Genomic DNA, 22276 nt, shown 5'->3' with positions numbered 1-22276 from the left:
GTGCTTGTTTCCTGGAGAAAAAAACCCATGGTCAAATAGATTACCATTGTTCTAAACTTAGAAGTTCCCCATGATACCAACTGGGATCCCACTCAGCCATCAACCACTCACCTCTATGGAGCCAGGTCCTCCACTACAGCCAGTTTCCCAGTCACTTGTAAAATGAGGTTGCACAGGGTAGATGCCAGCTCATGTAGGAGATGTTAGGGACCTCAGTGCTGTTTTACTGCATTCTTTGGAGAATGCTTTTCTAAAAGTTCCGTTTTCATTCATCAGAGAACCACATTCCTTTGGGGAAACTCTCTGCCACAGGCATCTGCCAAAATGAATTGACAGCAGAAAAATGATGTAAAAGAAAATTTTCTGTGGTCCTAGAGGACTTGCAACTTATTCCCTAACAGAAACACATGATGTCCTGAGTAAGGAGTTCCATTCCCTGATAACTGTGTTCCTTGTTTTCCTGGGAGTTTACTGATCTTTCTAAATATTTTCTTTGTCCCTGTCAAGCTAAAGGCTGGTCGTTTCCTGCTTTATCTTTCACTGTGCTATTTCAGATTGCTTTACACCATCATTGCTGCACATGCTGTTGGTCTGTCTTTAATTTCTTTGGGTTGGAGCAGGTAACCCAGAGCAGTGGTAGGTGCCCCATCCCTGAAAACATTCAAGGTCAGGTTGGATGGGGCTCTGAGCAGACTGATCTGGTGGAAGATTTCCCTGCTCATGACAGTGGGGTTGAACTAAATGACCTTTAAGAGTTCTTTCCAACCCAAACCATTCTACGATTATACGATCACAGTTCAGTTTATCCAAGTACTCCTAACAGCATACACATTGGTGTAGAGCAGCCCATGGAAAGCCAGGTGATTTCACACTGGAACTAGTCTACATGCATCAAGTGGTGGGCAGAGATAAAGCTCATGTGCCTTCCTGAGCCAGCAAAGCTAAGTGCTGAATTAAGCACTGCCAGTCCCCACTTCCTATTTGTATTTTTTACTGAGGTAATGTCAGGGATCTGCTACATGCTTACATGCCAGACTCTGCAGCAGTCCTGATTCAGAATACCATCTTATTTCAAATTATGGGCTTAATTCCTTCTGAAATCAATGATGAATTTGTGTGTGAAAGTGCTTTCTTGAACACCTATCAGATCTTTTTGTCTTTTGGTTTGTTCATATTATGACATTTATTTGGCAAATGTATGAAATGCTGTATAGGTGCTGAAAAATATTTCCAAGTGTCTTTAGCTACACAATTTAAAAATTTCTGATATATTCCCTTAGTTAAAAATGAAAGAGCAGTTAATTTTAACAGGTCAGATGGTCATAAATTAATCAGCATTTCAGCCAAATGCTGTTAAAGTATAGACCTTGAAAGAATAAAATCTTACCCACATTTGCACATACTGTGTCTTTCTGCTTCAGCTTTTCCATCTGTCCTCACAGAAGACGTTATACGTTCTACTTCCAAACTGCTCTGTCTATGTGTATATGTGCATACAAACTGATACTCGTTTTATGTATCAAATTCGGTTTCTGACCTACCACTTCAAGTGGGAGTTGTTCTTTCCGTTGTGTAATGCCACTATATGCATCTTTCTTATTATTAGACAACAGAAATGTTTACAGGTCTGCTGAATTTCCTGCCTTGTGCATTGTTATGCCTACACAAAGAGTGCAAAATTATTTGGAGCATGAAATTGGGTGTTCTCTTAGGAAATGTCCTCAGGCCAAAGCTGGGTCCCTATACTTTGAAAGGTCCATAGAATTCTTTTCCTAAATAAATTATTGCCTAGCATCTTTATCTAGTATCTTTGATTTTACTTTTCTTTCCCAGGCTGCTCACTTAGTATTTTTTAAAAAAATATTTATAATAAAAATGGAAAAAAAGGAAAGTATTTATGAAATGCTAATGAGAATTTCTTGCCACATACAAAAGATGGAAGCATAGACTGTTTATATTCCTTTTGCCTAGAATTTAAAGCGATACTGAAATTAGTCTTGTTCAGTTCCTGAGGAAGTTGAGCTTTAGATTTCTCAGGTTCTTTACTGGAATATGGGGTGCTACAACCCCTGTGACCAAAGTGGACTCCTTCCCTTCTGAGCTTTTATTTTCATATCCTGGAATGTTCAGCGTACACTGTCTTTCAGAAAAGTATGGTCAGAACAGGATTTAAAGCACAATCAGATGAACTACTTTACCCTCTCTTTGCTTATGATTATCAAATAGATTGTTAGTTAAAGTTAAGGCTTCTATCTCACTTTTGTTATAATGAAAACGTCAAACAGAAAAAGAGGCAAAAAGGACACATTTAAAATGCAGGTAACTGCCCAAAGCTGGGCAGCAAAATTGATGATCTGACTTTCAAAAGGAAAAAAAAGAAGGAAATGGGAGTGAGAATCCACTTTCATCCCAAGGATTTATTAAATTCAGGAGGAGTTGCATGTGCTTAGGTCTCTTCCGAAATCTGTTGATCATTGCTTCTGGTGTGGCGGTTCCTTCTCGGTAGCATTAGCTCCGCTTCTCTGAAGTGGCATAACCCAGGTTTTGCAATCCAGATTTTGAGATAGTGAGAGGCTTTTGTATGTGTGTGCATGGCATTCTGGGATCTAGGGTTCTAGGAGTTTCTCTTTTGCAGCCTACGACTGTTCCTGTTTATGCAATCAGGCAGATGTGACCGTACCTTCTTTTATGGCACTATCAGATCCATTGTCTGCAAACTTCATAATCTTGAATGCATTTCTAATTGCAATGTGCCAGTTTAGTAGAATAGTGCCATTATCCCCACTTTGCAGGGGATGTTACAGAGACACAGAGATGAAGCATACATCTGATCACACACACACACTAGTGAAATAAGGAATCCCTGGGTAGGATTTGGTTATAGTTCTAACCTTCCTCATGCTGGCTGAGTTCAAGATGGTTTTCAGGTTATATATCAAATATAGGAAATATTTATAATGTAAATTCTGGTAACTTATTCTTTTCTATAAAAAAATAATGATTCCAGATGAATTTATATAGGAAAGCTATACAAATAATTTTTAACAGGCAATTCTTCTAAAAGTGATTGATATGCTTCACTGAATGATTTACTCGTCCATAGATTTTTGCCTGAGTAATGGTGGTAGAATCTGACCCTTATATGATGTTTCTTATCAACATTTTCTGTGTGTATTTTACTGTGTTTTAAATTATACCCTAGCAAGTATGCGGTTTACTTAGCTGTTGATCAGTAAACAATTTTTTGTCACAGTATTTTATGAACAACAAAATATTCAGTACTATATTTGATGAAAGATACTAAATTCTGATCATTTCTGACCTGAATATCTGCAGGAAAAGAAAAAGTCAGGATAGTAACCAAGTAAAATCACTCTCCCTTGAAACAAAGAGAGTCTGCTGGCTGCAGCTGGCAGCCCCAGGAGGGTGCAGAAACTGCCCAGCAGGCAGAGTTGGTATGGGAACAGTTTGCCACTGAGCTGGCTGATTATTTTTTCCCTCTGTACTCTCTATCCTTTTAAGAAACAGAAGCTAGATGTCTATCAGCCAATGCTGGCTAGGCTCTTCTGTTAGTGCTGCAAGAAATCTGGGTCATGGGAGATTACTAAGACTAGCAGGATAGTTAAGAGCGTTGCTGCTTGGAGATGTGAGGCTGGGACTTAGCTCATGGAGCACAGGCACTGCTGAGGGTCCTGTTAAGCTCAGAGCAAGAAGCTGTAGAAATACAAATGACAGATCACTGGAAAATGATATTTTTGTGGAAGACTTGCTATAACTACGTCTTTATTCTGATTTGTTCTGTAGTTAAGAATCTTTCAAGGGCTGGGGCAGTGCAGACAGAGTAACTGAGCACAGTAAAACCCAGAGCTGTGCACTGGAGGTACAGAGCAATGGCACTTATCTTATTCAGCTGTAGAATAAGGTAGTTAGTTTTCTTTAAGGTTGAACTGCCCAGTCATCAGAGAATTCAATTAAACAATCATTTCATTCCTGGGAGCAGATGAAGTCAGATCTTCTCTCTGACTCCAAAGTGCTCACCAAAACCATGGGATCTGTTCTCACCAAAGACAGCAGCTGACTACCCCCCACCCCCAGCCTTGGGCTCTGTAACAGGGCAGCAAACATCATCACAGTCCTCAGATGACCACTCCTGTGAGCCACTTGGCATCTCCTGCAAGTGTGAGAAGTTATGTAATCAGGGCATAATCTGAAATGTGTGATTTTTGCAGCAATACTGAATTACTGGGAGCTTTAACTTGGCAAAGGGAAAGAACTGTCCTGTGGGAACAGTACAGATACTGCCTGTGTATTCACCCTTGCCACTAAACCACAGGTGTTCTCTGGTGGCAGCTTTGAAAGATCTGTGGGGCTCTGGGCTGTTTCTGTCCCCAGCCTGCATTGGTGAGGGTCTCAGTATCCAGGTGCTGTCAGAGTGTCAGAGCAGCTTCCAGAAATACACCGTCACACCTTTGCAGCAGTATTGAGTGCTGCTGTCAAGTGGGTTGTTGCTCTGTGATTCGTCACACTCTGCTCTTACCAGAATGACACTCTTCCCGCCACTCAGACCTGCTTGCCCTGCCCTCAGCCCTCGGCCAAGGTGAAGCCATAGCACCCCTATGGCAACTTTATATGTCCTTTTTTCATTAAAAATACTCCTCAATACATTAAAAAGCAAAGAAGTGGTTTGTTAGGGTCCAACTCTTTCTGATAATAAAAGGATGCACTTGTGAATTCATAAGGCACTAGATTGTTGTTTGGGAATCCAGTTTGTAGCATGGACATTTTCTGAGAATTTGTGAATGTCTGTCTCAAGTGTTGTGGTTTGTTTGTTTATTTTAATCTTAATATTCCCTTTTGTAACACTGAAAATGTTCCTTTGTTTTTCTCCATCTTGTTTGATTGAAATCTTTCCAGGCATAAATTGTCTATACACTATGTGTAGAACATAGCTCCAAGCAGCTACGGTTGGGATTGAGGAATACTGATATTTCTGCATTTTAAATAAAATTAAATTAAAGGGAAGCAACCTTACTTTGAAAATCAGACTTCCACCTAAAAACCTTCAGTGGCTCAGAATACAACATACATCTAAGATTATAGAAAGAAAAAGAGAAAAGAGATTAAAGGAAATATTATGGTCTCTTATCACAGCCTATGTGTTTTCTTTAGAGTTTTCGATTGTGCTTTATTCCTATTTTGTAGGAAAGATAAGTATGTACAAATCTAGGTGATGTCAGTTTGAGACATAGATGTTCAGAGCACCTGATTATCAACTATTTATCTCTGTCACCAGCATTTCTCCCTCAGCTCCCCCAGGACAGTTAGATATTTTTGTTTGAGCCTTTAGCATAGCAACAGGTCACAGAAAAATATTATTACAAAAAGGAAAAGCTCATAGGCAGATGTCATTTATTGAAAGAAATGTTAATTTCTTTCTAAAAATCACTGATTGTATCTTTTTGAAAAGCATTGGTTAGAGTCCTCACTGACAGAATGCTCCCAGTAGGTGCAGAAGTGTTAATCTGTTGACTTTATGCTAATAGATGTGTACCAAATGGAAGATATTTGTGATTTCAACAGGCTTTACACTATCAGTGGCTAAAATGCTGACATTCCTATAGTACTAGACTGTTTATGGTTTGATATTGCAACTGATTAGAGATAGTTTAGAGAAATATTTCCAAGTTGTTTCCGTTCTGCAGAGGGAAGGATCCATTTTCTATAGCTGGCAAAACTATGTAAAAAGTAGTGTACAGTAAGGAAGAGATCTGCAATACCATATAATGCTTTTATATTGAAGGAACTCAGAGGCAGACAAAGAAGCAGCTCAGCTACTTAAATAAACCATGGTCCGATGAGATAACCTGTGATGATGAAGTTTGCCCCTACCTCACACTCAGTCAGTGAGTTCTCATTTGCAGCATCCTTTTTTTGATCAAAATTCTTGATAACTGAGCTGCCTTCAGCTGTACTCAATAGCTCTCCAGGGCTAGTAGAGGTGGCAATTGCAAAAACAGGGGAGTAGGAATTAAGAGGAGAATGTAATAGTTGCTAGTTCTTTCCTCCTTCTGCTCTCTATAAACAGTATACATTCAGCAATTCCAGAACCAGCCTGTTGGTATCATTAAGCAGAGCAATATGGAGTGAGTGTTTCTTTCTGCTTGTGGTAGATGAGGGAAAGTAAGACTAAGGGAGGTGCAGCAGGGCTAGAAGAGTCGTAACTAAAGTTAGGGGCTGGCCTTGACAGCAGACAAGTTTAGCGTGGTATCAACACGAGTCTGGCCTTTGACTTTATGCATGCACCAACACTGAAAAATATACAAAAGGTAAATCAAACATTGACACAGTTTTTCTTTTGCATGTAACACAAAACTGATGAGCAAATATCACAGCCAATCTGCCATTTCTCTTATACAGGTGTTTCTTAATGACTGTGGACAGTAGCCAGCGTTTTGCAGTTGAAGTAACTGTTACATCAGGGTTTCACATTCTTCCTTCTCATAGACAGTTCACAGACAACAAATACACCCTGCAAAGCAGCCTGGACTGTATCCCAAAGATTGCCACACTCCATTGTATCACATTAACGAACCTGTACAACTAAAAATAATTACAAATGCAAATTTGGTGAAAAGGAGTTTAATAGGGAAATTTCATGACTGCACTAGAGAAGTTGTGGTTTAGCACTAAGATAGGTCTGATTGCTTGAGCATGTGGGTGCTATGGTAACTCAGTTTCACCATTTGGAAGCACTTATGGTCTAAACCACAGTGTGCTGCACCCTCTTCCTTTTGAGTAGGGTTCTGTAGAAGAAAAACTGAAGTAAACAGCATGAGAGAAACCACAGAGCAGCAAAGGCGTCATTAGCTGTAGTCGTACAAGTGGGTTACTGTAGTTAAAGTCCTCCTATGAAGATGGAGGATGTCTTTCAAAGTGCAGTACAATTGATAGAAATGCCTTCCCTCTGCCTGCTAAGCACACAGTATTCCTGGATATTTATTTCATGTTTTCAAGAGCTGTGTACATGGCAAAAAGTATTTCACTTGCTGCTTTTAGTTTTTGTTTTGTTAGATTTTGGTTTTTGTTCTACCTTAGGTTTAGGGTTTTGAGAAATTCTAGATATCATTTGTAACAAATGTTGTGTCCATGGAATTACTATTTCTTGAGTGAAATGTCTATTTTTTCTCTATGTTTTGATTTTTTCTGAACAAATTAAACTCTTAAATTTATTTTGCTTTATCAGAATTAGAAAATGTCTTTGTCAGAAATATTTCATTTGATTTCAAGTTAGTTTAGAAAAAAATAATATTTCAGTATTTTTCTTGTGCTTTTCTTCTTATCCTTTCCTTAAGACATACTCTGTATATTAACAGGTTATGCTTTGTATTAATTTCTTTTAGCTGATTAATCTTGACAAACTTTGGTGTTTATAATTCCTCTGCCTTTCTGAGCCTGAAACATTGTGTTTCTCCTTGTATCTGCCAGCTACAAATTCTTCTTTTTTCCATCTCTTTCTTATGGCTGCTGCCCTTGTACGTGAATGATGGTTAATTTGATTTTTTTTACCTTCTCCAACAAGTAAATGTTGCTTAACACTTATAGTTGACTCTGAAACTGAGAAAGACAGAGACAACTCACTTGGAAGTTGGACAGTAAGGAGAATGTCATAGACATTGGGAACCAAGAACAAGAATTAATTTCAAAGATCAATTTTAATGTGAAAAAATACTACCTCCTAACATATTTAGCTATAGTTTAGACCTGCACTTATTTCTGAGATGTGATTTTCATTAAGACTATTCCTTCCGCAATGCAATTTAGGTCTGAGCACTGGTAAGAGTCTCAGGAATGAAAAAGCATTTGGCTCCCCAGATACATACTCTAACTAAAGATTAAAGGTCGTAGGAAAGAATGACAAGGTCTGGCTCCCAGGCAATGATTGAAGTGTCTTAAGGAGCCACTGTGGGAGGTAATTAAAGATGAACTTGTATAAAAGGAAATATTTTGAGAAATTAAAATGGAAATGTTTTATTATCATTTAGGAGAGTCAAAATTAAAGTTGCATCATGCTGCCAAAAGAAAACAATTGGCACTTCCCAGTAAAAAATTTTGGAACTTCTGTTAAATTTACACTTATGGTTTCAATTTTTATCCCTATTTTCTGGTGAAAATAAATAATGTAAACATTGCCTGCAGGAATAGAAATTCTAATACTTACTTAGTTTTAATTCTTAGCTACAATCCATGTATGACATTCTTATGATTGCTGTAGGGCTATGAAGATTTTTGCATATCAGATTTTGAATTACTTTGAAGTAATTTTGTGGCTGCATCTTCAATGACCAAAAGTGTAGGCACTTTTTAGGACCTTCTGAAGCATCCCAGCTACCTGAGAAGTTTCTACAAGTTAAACTCAAATGAGTAATTTGTTTTTTGATCCAGAGCATTCAAAGTTTCACATATTTTTAAAGTGAACTTTAGATGGCATTCTTTTAATCAATTTTTAAAAAGCAGCTGTTCGTCAGAAACTGGGAACAGTACGGGTTTTTTCTTCCCCAGAGTGAGTGATAAAGAATAACATGTAATTCTGCAGTCTGTGATTACGAAAGCAGTTCAGCAAACATGATCCTACTTATGAAATTTGACGGGTCCCCTGTGGTATAGAATTAGTCAGATGTTTAAGTGTTTGCTAGCCTATTCATAGGTCTGCCCAGATTTATTCATGAAGTAGCAATGGATCCATTTATTTCATTTCTGTAGCAAAAAGAAGCAGTAACATCTCTGGCTCTGATGCTCATTTTACTGTAAGGTCCCTTTAGATGGTTCTGGCAGCACAAGGGAGCCTTAAAGTAGGTGTGAATTACATCCTATCCCACTTGAAGTTTAAAAATAAATCAAAGAAGGGTGGCTGGCAGCATTTTGTAAGGCACCTTGCCTTACTCACCCTTCACCTCCCACCAGGAACTGTTCTTTTTTTGCAATTTAGTATTGGCTTGCAGTGGAGCTGACTAATGTCTGTGCTGTTTGCTAGAAGACCCCCTCAAAGAGCTTTACTCCGTCTGAACAAGTAGACCACATCCTGTTGCTTTCTGTGCAGATGAGAAGAGCCCTGACCCTGCTGAGGCAGTTCTGTTCAGCTGTAAAAAGAGGAAAGATAGAATGTGGACCTTCACTACCTGCTTTGTGTGAAGTGCTGTTCCGTGGGGGTTGCTGGGGTTTGTCCAATATACTGGAGGGTGGAGAGATCCTGGGAAAAGGGCAGCAGCTCTGCAGAATCACTAAGCACCTTTTCCTGGCAAAAAACCCCACAATTGCCAATGATTTTTCAGACACATGGCTGAAAGAAAGGATTACTTCCCCTGTCCCTTCCTCTCATCTGGCAAATGCACGTGGAGTGCAGCTGGATGTGAAGAGCCAGCTGTTATGGTACCATGCTAACTAAAACACTAAAGGCACTATTAGCAGTAAAGGACCTCCCTTTCCACATTTCTCTCTGCTGTATGCATCAAGGAGTGCAATGCTGCAGCAATCCTGTGCTCAGAGGGGACAGCCTGAGCTACTGGTATGCAAACATAGTCCCCTGCCCAGCCCAGCAGGAAATAAAAAACTAGGTGCATTTTACCTACTGTGTAAATTAAGCAGCAGAATGGATTTAAAAGACATTCAGCTATCAGTTTTGCCCGCATAAACATGATAAAGTTTTTAGGCTCTTAATGCAGCTTCAAAAGATTCTATCTTATCAGCTGGAGTTTCCTTCAATGATATATGCACAGAGGAAACGTATTCTGGCTCTTCCTTTTGCTTGGGAAGATCAGACTCTGGACTGACTTGGAACACAGTGTCTTTTTAATATACCCTAGGTTTCAGTTGTCTTCTTTTGAGTCGTTTGGTCCTGTCAAGTGGAAAGCATTTTCACTTTATTCTGTTTTTCCTGAGAGGACAGCAGTGAGCAGTAACTTCTTATATCAGTGCAACCACAGTTCAGTGCAGTGAGCACAGAGTCACTACCGCATTGGTGATATAGCAGCTCCTGTACCTCCACATGTGGCCCGTACAGCCTGCTGTCCTTGGGCTTTGAACTGTTTGGCTTTTTTTTCTTCTTTTTTTTTTTCTTATTTTTGTGTGTGGCTTGGGTTGGTTCACAGTTTTCCCATTTATACTTCTTGTTGAACATTGAAAATTTTTTTAAAAATATATTAGTCCTGTGTTTCACATCCAGAGCCTGAAGGTCTTTGAGCTTTCAGGAGAAGAGGTGGTCAGCTCATCCGTTTTAGGTGTATGTCATTCCACCTGAAACCTTTCTTTCAAGCAGCAGCTGCACTCTCTCTACCAAGTGGTATCCAGAGAGAAAAGGGAAAGAAACTAATCAGCTAAACACCTATCTGCCTGTGGGATGCGTTGGTTGTCTCCTTCTGCAGGGCACTTGACTAAGGCCAGATCTGCTCAAACATTACTGATGGGCTGCAAATCTTTTGGATAAGTCGGCAGGAACTGACTGGTGGCCAAATCAAGAGAAGGGAAAGGGAAGCTCAGAAAGTTCCTTCGAAAGTAGGAACTTTTTGTATACTTTAATTCTTCCACTTGGGTTATCTAAGCCTATTCTACACATATAATCTTAAAAACATCTTATGGCTGGATGCAGTGTAAGATTTGAGAAAAGTTTTGGGATAGTTCCTGTTTAAACCCAAAGCAATTTGCTTAGTTTAGTGATTGTCAGATTTTCATACCACACAGAATGATTATTTGGGGTCAGACAATATTTATTATTAAACATGAAATTATTTATTATTAAATGTTAAAGATATTCTTAGATTTCAGCCTTCAAGACTCCAGACTTATGTTTTAGAACATAAATATGAGCATACAGTTTTGAATTTGAGGTTAGAGATGTTAACCAGAGGAAGTTAGCTGAGATATAATTGTTAGCTGTGGGGCATTTTGGGGAAAAATTAATTGCAGCAATATGCTTATTAATATTGGAGTAACACAGTCTGCTTTGTTGCAACCCTTTGTTTTCCTCCCCTTTACCTAGTATCTCTTGATATGTTTATACGGGGGAATGTATCTGCTTTTCCGTTTGAGAGGAATTTTTTAGTGTTCTGGTGCCACCTACTGAATTCTCTTGAGCTGTATTCCATGGCCATAATAAATCAGAATAAAATACAATCATAGAAGAGCAGGAGACCTTTAAAATACTTAGAGGGACATAAAACTGACATGAAATTCTATTTAAATGCCAGTGCTTATTTTGAGGGAAAAAGCGTGACCTAGTCCTATTGTTTTCCAAACTGGTTTAGGAAGTGACCTGCTATAGCTGACCCTCATCTGAGATGGGCAGTTGGACCAAATGATCTTGAGGTCACTTCCAACCTCAAGTTCTGTGATTGTGTGTAAGTTTTATCATTGGTCAGCCTGTGTGAGCAATAAACCTCAAGGAATGTTTAAGTTAGTAGCATTATTCAAAACTTTAAAAGGGGAAAGTTGGGAAAATTGACTTTCACAGGAATCTTAAAAAAGTGAATGGGGCAAGAAGAAATATAACACTGTTACAAGCTTATGAGCTCTTTTTTGTTTATGTTATCTTACTTCATTTGTAAGAGGGAATTTTGAAACATATATTTTTTATCTCCACCATGTTCACATTAGACATCAGTAAATAGCTGGCAAAGTATTTCTAAATGTTTCACTATCTCTGAGCAGAGTTTCATTTAGGATTTCTGCAACACATTTTATTTTTTTTCTTGGAAACAGTTACTTAAGTGAAAGTTGAACGGCGTAGATGCTCACAGAAAGTTAATTTTGGGCTTGAGGTATATTTAATGTACCAAACGAAAGTAAGATTTGGGAGGGAGGGAGATTAATTGATCAGCTGATAAGCCAGTTGAAGAAAGAAAAATAATGTTATGGAATTTAGAATGACCAATTGCCAGCTTTCAAAAGCCGAATTTCAGAAACATTGAAAGAAACATTTAAGATACATTGAAATTAATTGCTCATAGCAAACACATTTGAATGGATATAAATGCTAGCTTTTACATGGTTCATGGAATTTTAATGTGTACAGTTAGATTATACAATTGCTGTTGATAAATATTCCAGTCCTTAACAGAGATTTTAAATGCTAAAGATATACTGATAGTCCAAAAGATCATCATTTTTGTTTATTGTCTGTAACATCTTCAGGTTGGGAAGCTTCATCTGCTAATATTCCATAGCTCTGAAAAGAATATGTGGTCCTGTGTTTCAATGGAAATATATAGACATAAAAGAGCTAACATATTTGAGCTGTTTTTCGGTTTGTGTTAGCCTACTACACTTTTTACAGATTATATTCTTACAGTTAAGAGTAATTTTATTTTGACAGTTTCATACAATTTCAGACAAACTATAGGCAGGCCTACATCCTCATCTCATGAACCAGATTTTAGGCAACACCCTGCCCCACTTCTGTAATGGATGAAGTAGCTAGCTCTGCATTACTATTTTTAGCTGAGCTTCATTTGACTTCTGTTGATACTTTTTCTTGAAAATATCAGACTACTAGCTTTTTCCAAATTTTAGTTTGGAGGAAGAGATTTTGAATAATGTGCAGTCCACAACAAATTCAATGGTTCTCTAGAGAACTACTTACAAAGTTTTATCTTTTGATTACATTTATTTTGATATCATGGCTTATACACATTTCATGACAGTTCTGAGCATAAAGAAATAGCTCACTCTCCTGAGGTGACTTTGTCATCGATGGTAGTGGTTTTCAATGGCTGTTCTCAGTCTTATGAGCTATCCATACTAAGTGCAAAAATCCTTTATGGCTATCGAGCAGCCAACATACATATTGTTGGGTCAATAAAGAGAGAAGTCTTCAGAGTTCCAGGAGTTCTGACTTAAGCATGAACCCGGCACATGAACAGGGCAACAGAACATGTATCCTTCATAAGTTTTCACATAACCCTGGAGGGTTTTTTTAAAAGCTGAAGGAGTTTGTTTTCATAAGAATTGACGTACAGCAGTTTTGAAGTGACATATAGAGAAACTGAAGTAAAGAAGAAATTATAAATAGTGAAGTACTGTCTGAAAAACAACCCTCCCACCCCCCAACAAACCAACCCTCCAAACAAATCCGAGAAAGAAACACAGTGAGAAAGAACTACTAGAAAAAGGGAAAGAAAGGAAGAGCCAAACAGGTGCATGAAAGTTTGTGGACAGCCACGGTAAGGAGTATGTGAACAAATTGTTCCTTTCCAAAAGTATAGCAGGCTGTGTTTAGAGAGAGATGTCTTGAGAGAACACACATATTTTAGGGTGGCTTTCAGGATTCTTATGTCAAAGTGGAAGCCTCTAATCCTTCAAATGAATAAAAGACAACAGAATTGGAATTAGCATCTTTTCTTAGCAATAAACTGGTTCTGCATTCATTGAAAAGTCGCCCTATACCCGTTGATACTGCTTGTACTTGTATACACTGCCATATGAAGATGTGAAACTGTTTGAGGGTTTTGGCTTTTGCTATTGCAAAATGCATTGTTAAAAATGAAAACATTCCCCTGTCAAATCTATCCTGAGGAAAACCACACAAACTACTGGCCTTTTTACTGCTATGGATGAACTTCTCACCTTCATGCATTGCTCACTTGATGTTTTTTCCCTACTGTGCAGCAGGAGACAAAAATCTGGCAACTGCCAGCTTTCCCCCCACTGTGTCACCTCCACCTGCACGCTTCACATCACTCTCACTTCCAAGCACTGTTGAAGGTAATGGTGAATTTAGGACCATGGCATTGCTGCTCTTCTCCTATTTTAGCTGAACCCGCATCTACTTCTATCACACATTAGTTAGCTCTGCCCCTGTTAAAGCAATCTGGTGATTTATGTTGTCTGACCTCAATTATATGTGATTGAGGGCATAACTATTTTTCCTGTTTTAGTTAAATCAAAGGTAGGTAATTGGGACAACTTTTCAAAGAAAGAGATCAGCTGTTGAGCTATAACATCCTGCTGTTATGAATTTCTGATTTCCTGATAGACACCTCTTCCCCTTGAGATTTCCGATGAGAGTTTCATGCTGAGCTGTCACAGTGGCACTCATACTGCAAAACATGCAGAGCTCCTTGGGCACCACAGCAGTATCTGATGAGCGGGTAAAGAGGATCCTTCTTGAGTCAACAACACACAAAAAATCACTTCAATCAGTCTGGGATTTTTGCAAGTTGCACTTAATGCAGACTCTTCAGCTGGTATATTCAAACACCTGAAATCAGTGTCTCCCCAAACCTTGCTGAAGGATGATCAAATCTCTTTGCCACAAAGGCATGCCAGACAGTTTGGTGGGAATTTGGAATTAGTGGTCTTACAGACCTGATCACAAGCCATACCCTTGCAATAAATCCAAGCAGATGTGTTGCACAGTCTTTAGAGGAGTTGGAGAGCAACGTAAGCATGTTCTTCTAGATAGAGCTGGAGGGAGAAATATAATTCAGAGAGCAGCTGGTAGCCTTTCTGCTTGCGATGAGTTTCTCAATTCCATGTATTGCTCACAGGATGATATTTTTTTCCACTGTTAAGCAGCAAATGAAAGTCTGGCAAGCACCAGCTCTCCTTCACCTGCACGCTCCACATCACTCTCACCTCCAGGCACCACTGAAGGTAAAGCTGAATTCAGGACCGCGACATTGCTGCTCTTCTGTTTCAGCTAAACTGGCAGCCACCACAGCCTTCCTGATGTTGCCTCCATCCCTCAGGCTGCACAGCACAGACTCCTAGCTCAAGGAAAACTGGTTTTAATATGGATAATATTAGTCCATGTATCATATGCTTGATATTTTGGGGGTTAGATTGTTGCTGCATGTCACTATTACTTAAGAATGTATAATTCCCTGGGGAAAGCTGATAGCTGGGAGGAAGGACTATTTCTTTTTATATTTTTGGCATGTGATTGTGTTTGGTTTCTGAAAAGTTGAATTCACACTTTCTCTCTCTTTCTCTTTTAAAGATTTCAAGTCAGCAGCAACTACACCTGGTAAGAAACTTTTAATTTACATGACAGAACTGCATTGATTTTTTTTTCCGATAATTTCTTCTTCCCTTTTGCTGTTTGTAGTTTTATCACACTGTGTAATGACTTTTCGTTCAGCCTAATGAAATGAAAGACACTGTCTTAATGGGCAAGAATATCAGACAACTCTGGTTTTGAGTCATGAATTTGGGTATATTTTAAACCACAACTTTTGGCATGACAGAGGTGTAGTCAGCACTAAAAGGCATTATGCTTACTGGTTGTTCAGCTAGCACCTATCAGACCCGCCTAACACCTTAAGCATTTGGTGTGCCTTTGCTTACTAACAAATTCACAGTGCTTGAGTACGAGAGCACTCCAGCACAGCAGTCCTCTGTCATGCGCAGCTTTGTGTCCCTCCATAACTGCGCAGCCCCCAAAGCATTAAAAAACCTGCTGTACCTCTCACCACAGGTGTCTCTCCTGCAGACAGCACATACCTCTCCACGCACGCAGGCTCCGTCCCTGCCACGGGACTCGGCAAACCACCACGCAACAGCACTGCTCCCCTCACCACACCCACTCCCACTGCCTTCGAGAATGCTTCATCAGGTTTGCTGTCTTCCTCGAGTCTCTGAACTCACTAGTTTCTGAACTGTAGGGGAAAACTAACTATTTCTTTCTCAGAGTAGACTTTTCCAGCTTATGGTTCACTGGATAGAAGAGGTATCTGCAATGTGACATGGTGCCAATACCAGAATTGTTTCCAGGATCTGGTATGTGATAGCCAAGTCTTGTAGTCAGCGTAGTGCTATCAAAATGCCAGCTGCTGCCAACGAGGCTGTTGCCAAAGCAAAAGCAATAGGAATGGACGTAAAAGAGAATGTAGAAACCTGTCAGTGGTTTATAAGCAGAGAGATACAGTAAGTAATACAGTGAGTAAGGTATGTGATTTGGCAAACAAACGCTAGTGGACCGCTTGTTTCTGAAAGAGTATAAGCACTATTCATAATAGTATTGTACTATAAGAACATGACACAATGATTTAGTTTTTCCCAGTTCATTCTATTTTAATTTTGAATCTATCCTGGATTATGCCTAAATAATGACAAAAAAAATTGTCCTTGTACATTGTAAAATTCAACAGAAGGTGGTGTATTTCTAAAAGATTGCTCTCTTTTAAAGTGTTCATTTTATGTTTTATTGATTGTATTAGCAAGTTCTTTTTCTTTCAGCACTCTTCTCTAATTTACAAATATCGCATAACTAAAAAAAAATCAGAGAAGGGCTGCAATATAAGGCTCTTCTGATGACACAGCTATTTGAAATAATTTATTTTAGTTTTAATGATGATTTGTTGTTTATCTCCTTACAGATGATTACAATTCAACATCCTTGCACAGCACCATCTCACCAATCAGCACACCAGCAAACACTGGGATCATCCCCTCTTACACAATCGGTGACAAACTTGCACACAGTTATCACAATCACGATATCGCAAGCACAGCAAATGTGTTAGAAAGGATTAGTTTTGAATTTCTTTTACGCAACTTAAGCATACAAACTAGGCCTACAACTGCGTTAAACTTAAGGGTGTTTTTAGGATTCTTGTTAATATTTAATGACTAATATTAAAGATACCAGATTTGCTACTTGTCAAAGAAGTGAAAAATAGAAATTTCCACACTGTGGTATAGTAGGAGGGTAAATCTTTCAATCACTCTTGTCAGTACTCTTCTTAATATTCACAGACATTTGTCCTAGCAGCAAGGTCATCTAGTCTAACCCCCCTGCAGGAGCAGGGACATATTTAACTAGATCACGTTGTTCAAAGCCCCATCCAACCAGACCTTGATTGTTTCCAGGGATGAGGCCTCCACTACCTCCCTGGCAACCTGTTCCAGTATTTCACTACCCACATTGTAAAAAATATCTTTCTTTTACCCAGTCTAAATCTACATTCCCCTAGTTTAAAACCACTGCTCCTTGTCCTCTCACAATAGGCCTTGCCGAAAAGTCTGACCCCATCTTTCCTGTAGGCCCACTTTAAGTACTGGAATTTGTGCATCCACAGATCTATAATCTTCTCTGTTTTCCATTGGCTTCTCCTTTGTTTCACTCAGCAGTAATATTTTCTTGGGATCTAATATTATTAAACACATTATTATTGCAATTGGGCTGTAAGGAATTACACAGGTCAGTAAAATACAAGTGTGTACTTGAGCAAGGTACATCCAGGAGCTGGACCCTTACAATTTTTGTAACTGCCCTTCAAGCAGCTGTAGGTTGCTGTCAGCTCTTTGACAGACTGAGCTTAGCTTTTACTTGTGGATCTTCTTCTTCTAACATCTTGGTAAAACTCTGCTGGACCCTCTCAGTTTACCCTTTCATTATGGGCAATCTCTTTGAGTAATACATATGCTTTAGTATATCCTAAGTAATGGTTTTCAGGTTAAGTTCTTTGCTCAAGCTTCTCTACAGGTTTTCCGAATAACAGCTCATAATTTCCTTTGAATGTTTAATGCTAAGATAGTAGTAAAATGATCTGTACTTCTGCATAAATCTCTTTGTAAAGGTCAGAATAGCTGTGCAAAAAGTAGGTAAATTTTGTTTCTTTAGTGACATTGGATACTGTTCGGTTAGCTGTTCCACATTGTACGTTTGCTGGGAAAATGCAATAGCGTATCATATAGCTATAAGAATGTGGGATTCTGAAATCACAGAGTCACAGAATAGTTTGGGTTGGAAGGGACCTTAAAAACCATCCAGTTCCAACCCCCCTGCCATGGGCAGGGACACCTCCCACTAGATCAGGCTGCCCAAGGCCCATCCAACCTGGCCCTGAACACCTCCAGGGATGGTTAATACACAGCTTTCCTGGACAACCTGTGCCAGGGCCTCACCACTCTCATGGTGAAGAAATTCTTCCCTATGGCTAGTCAAATCTGCCTCTCTCCAGTTTATACCCATTCCCCCTTGTACTATCACTACAAGCCCTTGTGAACAGTCCCTCTCCATCTTTCTTATAGGACCCTTTCAGGTACTGAAAGGTTGTTATAAGATCTCCTCAGAGCCTTCTCTTCTCCTCAGAGCCTTCTCTTCTCCAAGCTGAACAACCCCAACTCTCTCAGCCTGTGCTTGTACTGGAGGTACTCCAGCACTCTGATCATCTTTGTAGCCTTCCTCCAGACCCATCCCCACAGTTCCATAACATTCTTATGTTGAGGATTCCAAAACTGGACACAATACTCTAGATGAGGTCTCACAAGAAAGGAATAGAGAGGCAGAATCACCTCCCTTGACCCGCTGGCCACGCTTTTTTTTGATGCAGCCCAGGATACGGTTGGCCTTCTGGGCTGCGAGCGCACATTGCCAGCTCATGTCAAGCTTCGCATCAACCAGCACCCCCAAGTCCTTCTCTGCAGGGCTTCTCTCAATCACGTCATCCTCCATCCTGTACGGAAATCAGGGCTTGCCCCTACCCAGGTGCAGGACTTTGCACTTTGCCTTGTTGAACCTCATGAGGTTCTCAGGGACCTACTTCTCCAGCCTGTCTAGGTCCCTCTGGATTACAACCTGTCCTTCCGGTGTGGCAACTACACCACTCAGCTTGGTGTCATCTGCAAACTTGCTGAGCCTGCACTCAATCTCGCTGTTAATATAATTGATGAAGATATTAAACAGCACTTGTCCCAGTACCGACCCCTGAGGGACACCACTCATCATGGATCTCCATCTGGACTTTGAGCCATTGACCACTACTCTCTGAATATAACCATCCAACCAGTTTCTTATCAACCAGTTTCTTATCCACCGTACCATCCACCCATCAAATCCATCTCTTTCCAATTTAGAGAGAAGGGTGTTGTGGGGGAGTTTGTCAAAGGCTTTACAGAAGTCCAGATAGATCACATCTGTCAGTTTACCCTTGTCCACTGCTGTGGTTACCCTGTCACAGAAAGACACCAAATTGGTCAGACAGGACTTGTCCCTGGTGAAGCCATGCTGGCTGCCATTAATCACCTCCCTGCCCTCCATGGGCTTTAGCATAGCTTCTAGGAGGATCTGTTCCATGATCTTCCCAGGCACAGACATGAGGCTGACAGGTCGGTAGTTCTTAGGGTCGTCTTTTCTACCCTTTTTAAAATGGGCACAATGTTACTCTTCTTCCAGTCACCAGGGACTTCTCCTGACTGCCATGACTTTTCAAATATCCTGGAGAGTGGCTTGGCAACCACATCTGCCAATTTCCTCATGACTCTGGGATGCATCTCATCAGGTCCCATGGACTTATATATGTCCAGGTTTCTCAAGTGTTTGTGAACCTGATCCTCTTCTACTGTGGGAGAGGGTTTATACCCCTGGTCACTGTCTTGCTGTCCCATGACCCATGGGTGGTTAGGAGAGCAGTTATCAGTGAAGACTGAGGCAAAAAAGTTGAGTACCCCAGCCATCTCCTTGTCTGTTGATAGGAGGTCACTATTCCCAGCCATCAGTGGGGGTACATTCTCTTTAACATTCCTCTTCTGTCTGACGTACCTGTAGAAGCCCTTCTTGTTGGTCTTCACTTCCCTTGCCAAATTCAGCTCCAGCTGTGTCTTGGCCTTCCTGACATCATCCGTACACAACCGCTCAGGGTGCCTATACTCTTCCCAGGTTCCATGTCCCTGCTTGCACTACCTGTGCACTTCCCTCTTGTTCTTGATTCTGACCAGCAGGTCTCTACTCAGCCACTCTGGTCTCTTCCCTTTCCTGCCTGATTTCCTACATATGGGGACTAAGCACTTTTGTGCATTATGGAAAATATCCTTAAATATTTGCCAGCTCTCTTCCGCTCCCTTGTCCCTGAGGACCATGTTCCAGGGGGTCCTATCAAGTAACTCACTGCAGAGCTGGAAGTCTGCTTTCCTGAAATTTAGTGTCCTGACTGTACTCCTTGCCTGTCCCACATCCCTCTGGACCCTGAACTCCACCAGTGCATGATCACTGCAGCCCAGACTGCCTCCAGTCCTAATGTTACTGATGAGTTCACTTGTATTAGTGACCATTAGGTCCAGTATTGCATTCCTTTGGGTGGCCTTCTCTATCAGCTGGACTAAGAAATTATCTTCAATGCACTCCAGGAGTCTCCTGGATTGCCTACAGATTGCTGTGCTAGTTTTCCAGCAGATGTCTAGGTGTTTGAAGTCCCTGAGTAGGATGAGAGCTTGCGAGTGTGAAGTCTCCTGTAACTGGAGTAAGCAGGAAGGTTGCTTTCCTTGATCGGGTGGCCTGTAGTATACACCAATCACAAGGTTCCCATTGGTTCCTCAGTCTTTTATTCTGACCCACAAGCTTTCAACCTGTTTGTGGCTACGCTTCAATGACAGCTCTTCACATTCTATCCCTTTCCCGACTTAGAGGACAATGCCTCCACCCCTCCTTCCTGGTTTGTCCCTTCTGAACAGCCTGTAGCCATCGATAGCCACACTCCAGTCATGGGATTCGTCCCACAAAGTTTCCATGATGGCAACTAGATCATAGCTTTCCAGCAGCAAGGTAGCTTCCAGCTCCTGCTGCTTGTTACCCAAGTTTCGTGCATGTGTATAGAGGCACTTCATCTGGGCTGCTGGTCGCATCACCTTCCTAGTGGAACCTTTATTCCTTATAAGGTGTTTTGGGGAAGTATTCTTGTGTAGCTTTGTATGCAGGAATGTTATGAATAACTAGTTTGATTTGTAGTTAGTGGTGTCATCTGAAAATAATGAAAGATGCGTGGTCCCTGAAACAATGAATTAAAAAAGGCTGTTATATGTAGCTGATTTCCTTTTAAAACGTGAGTGCAGTGTAAAATACAACTACTTTTACTGTATATATCGAATTAAGAGTCTGGGGCAGTATCAGTCACCCTCCTCCAATGCTCAGTGAAAAAAAAAAAAACCAAACCAACCTGCTGAACTACATCTTCATTTTGTTTTCTTTTGTTACAGAACCTCCACCAGAAACAACTGTAGCACCTTGTGGTAAGAACAAACCCCCTTATTTTTCTTGGTCCTGAAATTTGATCAAATCAGTTAACTAAAAAACTGATGAGTAAAACTATCAGTTAATATCTCAGGTTATTTTCCAGTTCTGAAAGAGTAGGATTAAAGTTATTAACCTTTCTTTGTCTTCTCATCTCCATTTACAGTTCTGTGAAATTGCCCTGCTGATGATATCTGAGCTGCTGATATCAGGGCTGCAGAAAAGATGTCTTCATTCTATTAGGCCCTTTCTAATTTGTCATGCTAATAATCACATGCTGCAAACTGCAGTTCATAACTATAGTAAAACCAATGCTTGGACACTGGTTTATCTCTTCAGAATTAGAGACCTCTCCTTTCTGATTCTCATGAATAAACTGTAGCTTAGCTATTATTTACTAGGTGGTTATGAAATGTTTTGAATAAGAAAATTTGAAATTTCTTTTCAAACAAATGATTCAATGTGTCAAAACAAGGTATTTCACTTTGAACTGACATTTTAAAATAAAGCAAGCCTGGTTATGAAATGTTCATCTTTTTAACTCTTTAGTTTTCCTAACTAGAGAATTATATAAAAGAATATTTCCCTAAGGAAATTTTCTGTTTTGACTAAATAATTTTTCTAAGTAAAAGACAAACAAAAAATTAAAATGAATAAGGAGCATATGATTTTGTTATATTTTGTGATTCTTAAAGTGCATATGGTACAGTCACAAAACATTTAATGGTTCTGTAAAATTGTCATAAAATCGTTGATTGCGTCTTTCTCTTTTAGATGATAAAATTCACAGCAACATAAGAAGTGTAAAAGATGAGATTAACATGGCTGAAGTTACACTGCAAAATCTCAGAAATAACAGAGAATATGTTATTTTGAAGCCTGATGAGAACTTAAGCGTATATTCCAGCAACAGTACAATAAAACTTGAGAGATGCATGCGCTATGCAGTCAGAACTGAAAAGTGCAAAGACACTTATCTTATTATTCCACCTGGTAGGTATAGAAGGGTTTTAGTAGTTTTCTGTTTATTTGGTTTGGGGCTCTATTGATATGCATTAATTCAGCTTTCGTGGATTTCTTAGACTATTCTTGTCTCTTTTCAGAGAATCAGACAGAAAGGTTTTCATACTTTCTACTTAGTTTGCAAGATATTTTGCATTTTGAAGTTGCAGCTTAAAACCTCTCAATATTTTCTTGAAGTAGGATGTAAAGAAATGTAATTTTCTCATTGTAAAGTAAAAGAAAGGACTTTACGTAGGCCACTTGCAGCATAGTTAG

General features: G+C 39.7%; 1 protein-coding gene across 11 annotated transcripts in view; it reads left to right on the top strand.

The window, feature by feature from the left end:
* The window catches only part of PTPRC (protein tyrosine phosphatase receptor type C), a 65623-nt gene that overhangs the window by 21970 nt on the left and 21377 nt on the right, over nt 1-22276 (top strand). The window contains exons 3-9 of one of the 11 annotated variants that reach the window (XM_054072765.1): nt 13657-13752; nt 14566-14643; nt 14990-15016; nt 15467-15604; nt 16368-16454; nt 20965-20997; nt 21773-21991. In XM_054072765.1, coding sequence (XP_053928740.1) covers nt 13657-13752; nt 14566-14643; nt 14990-15016; nt 15467-15604; nt 16368-16454; nt 20965-20997; nt 21773-21991 — 678 coding nt within the window. Of the gene's footprint in view, nt 1-13656; nt 13753-14562; nt 14644-14989; nt 15017-15466; nt 15605-16367; nt 16455-20964; nt 20998-21772; nt 21992-22276 lie in introns of all 11 variants that reach the window. The other 10 variants (XM_054072764.1, XM_054072770.1, XM_054072769.1 and 7 more) reach the window with 10 other exon arrangements.

Source organism: Cuculus canorus, chromosome 8 (assembly GCF_017976375.1).
Source record: "Cuculus canorus isolate bCucCan1 chromosome 8, bCucCan1.pri, whole genome shotgun sequence".
NCBI lineage: Eukaryota > Metazoa > Chordata > Aves > Cuculiformes > Cuculidae > Cuculus > Cuculus canorus.
Note: the sequence above shows the minus strand (reverse complement) of the source record. Positions and strands in the feature narration are given on the sequence as shown.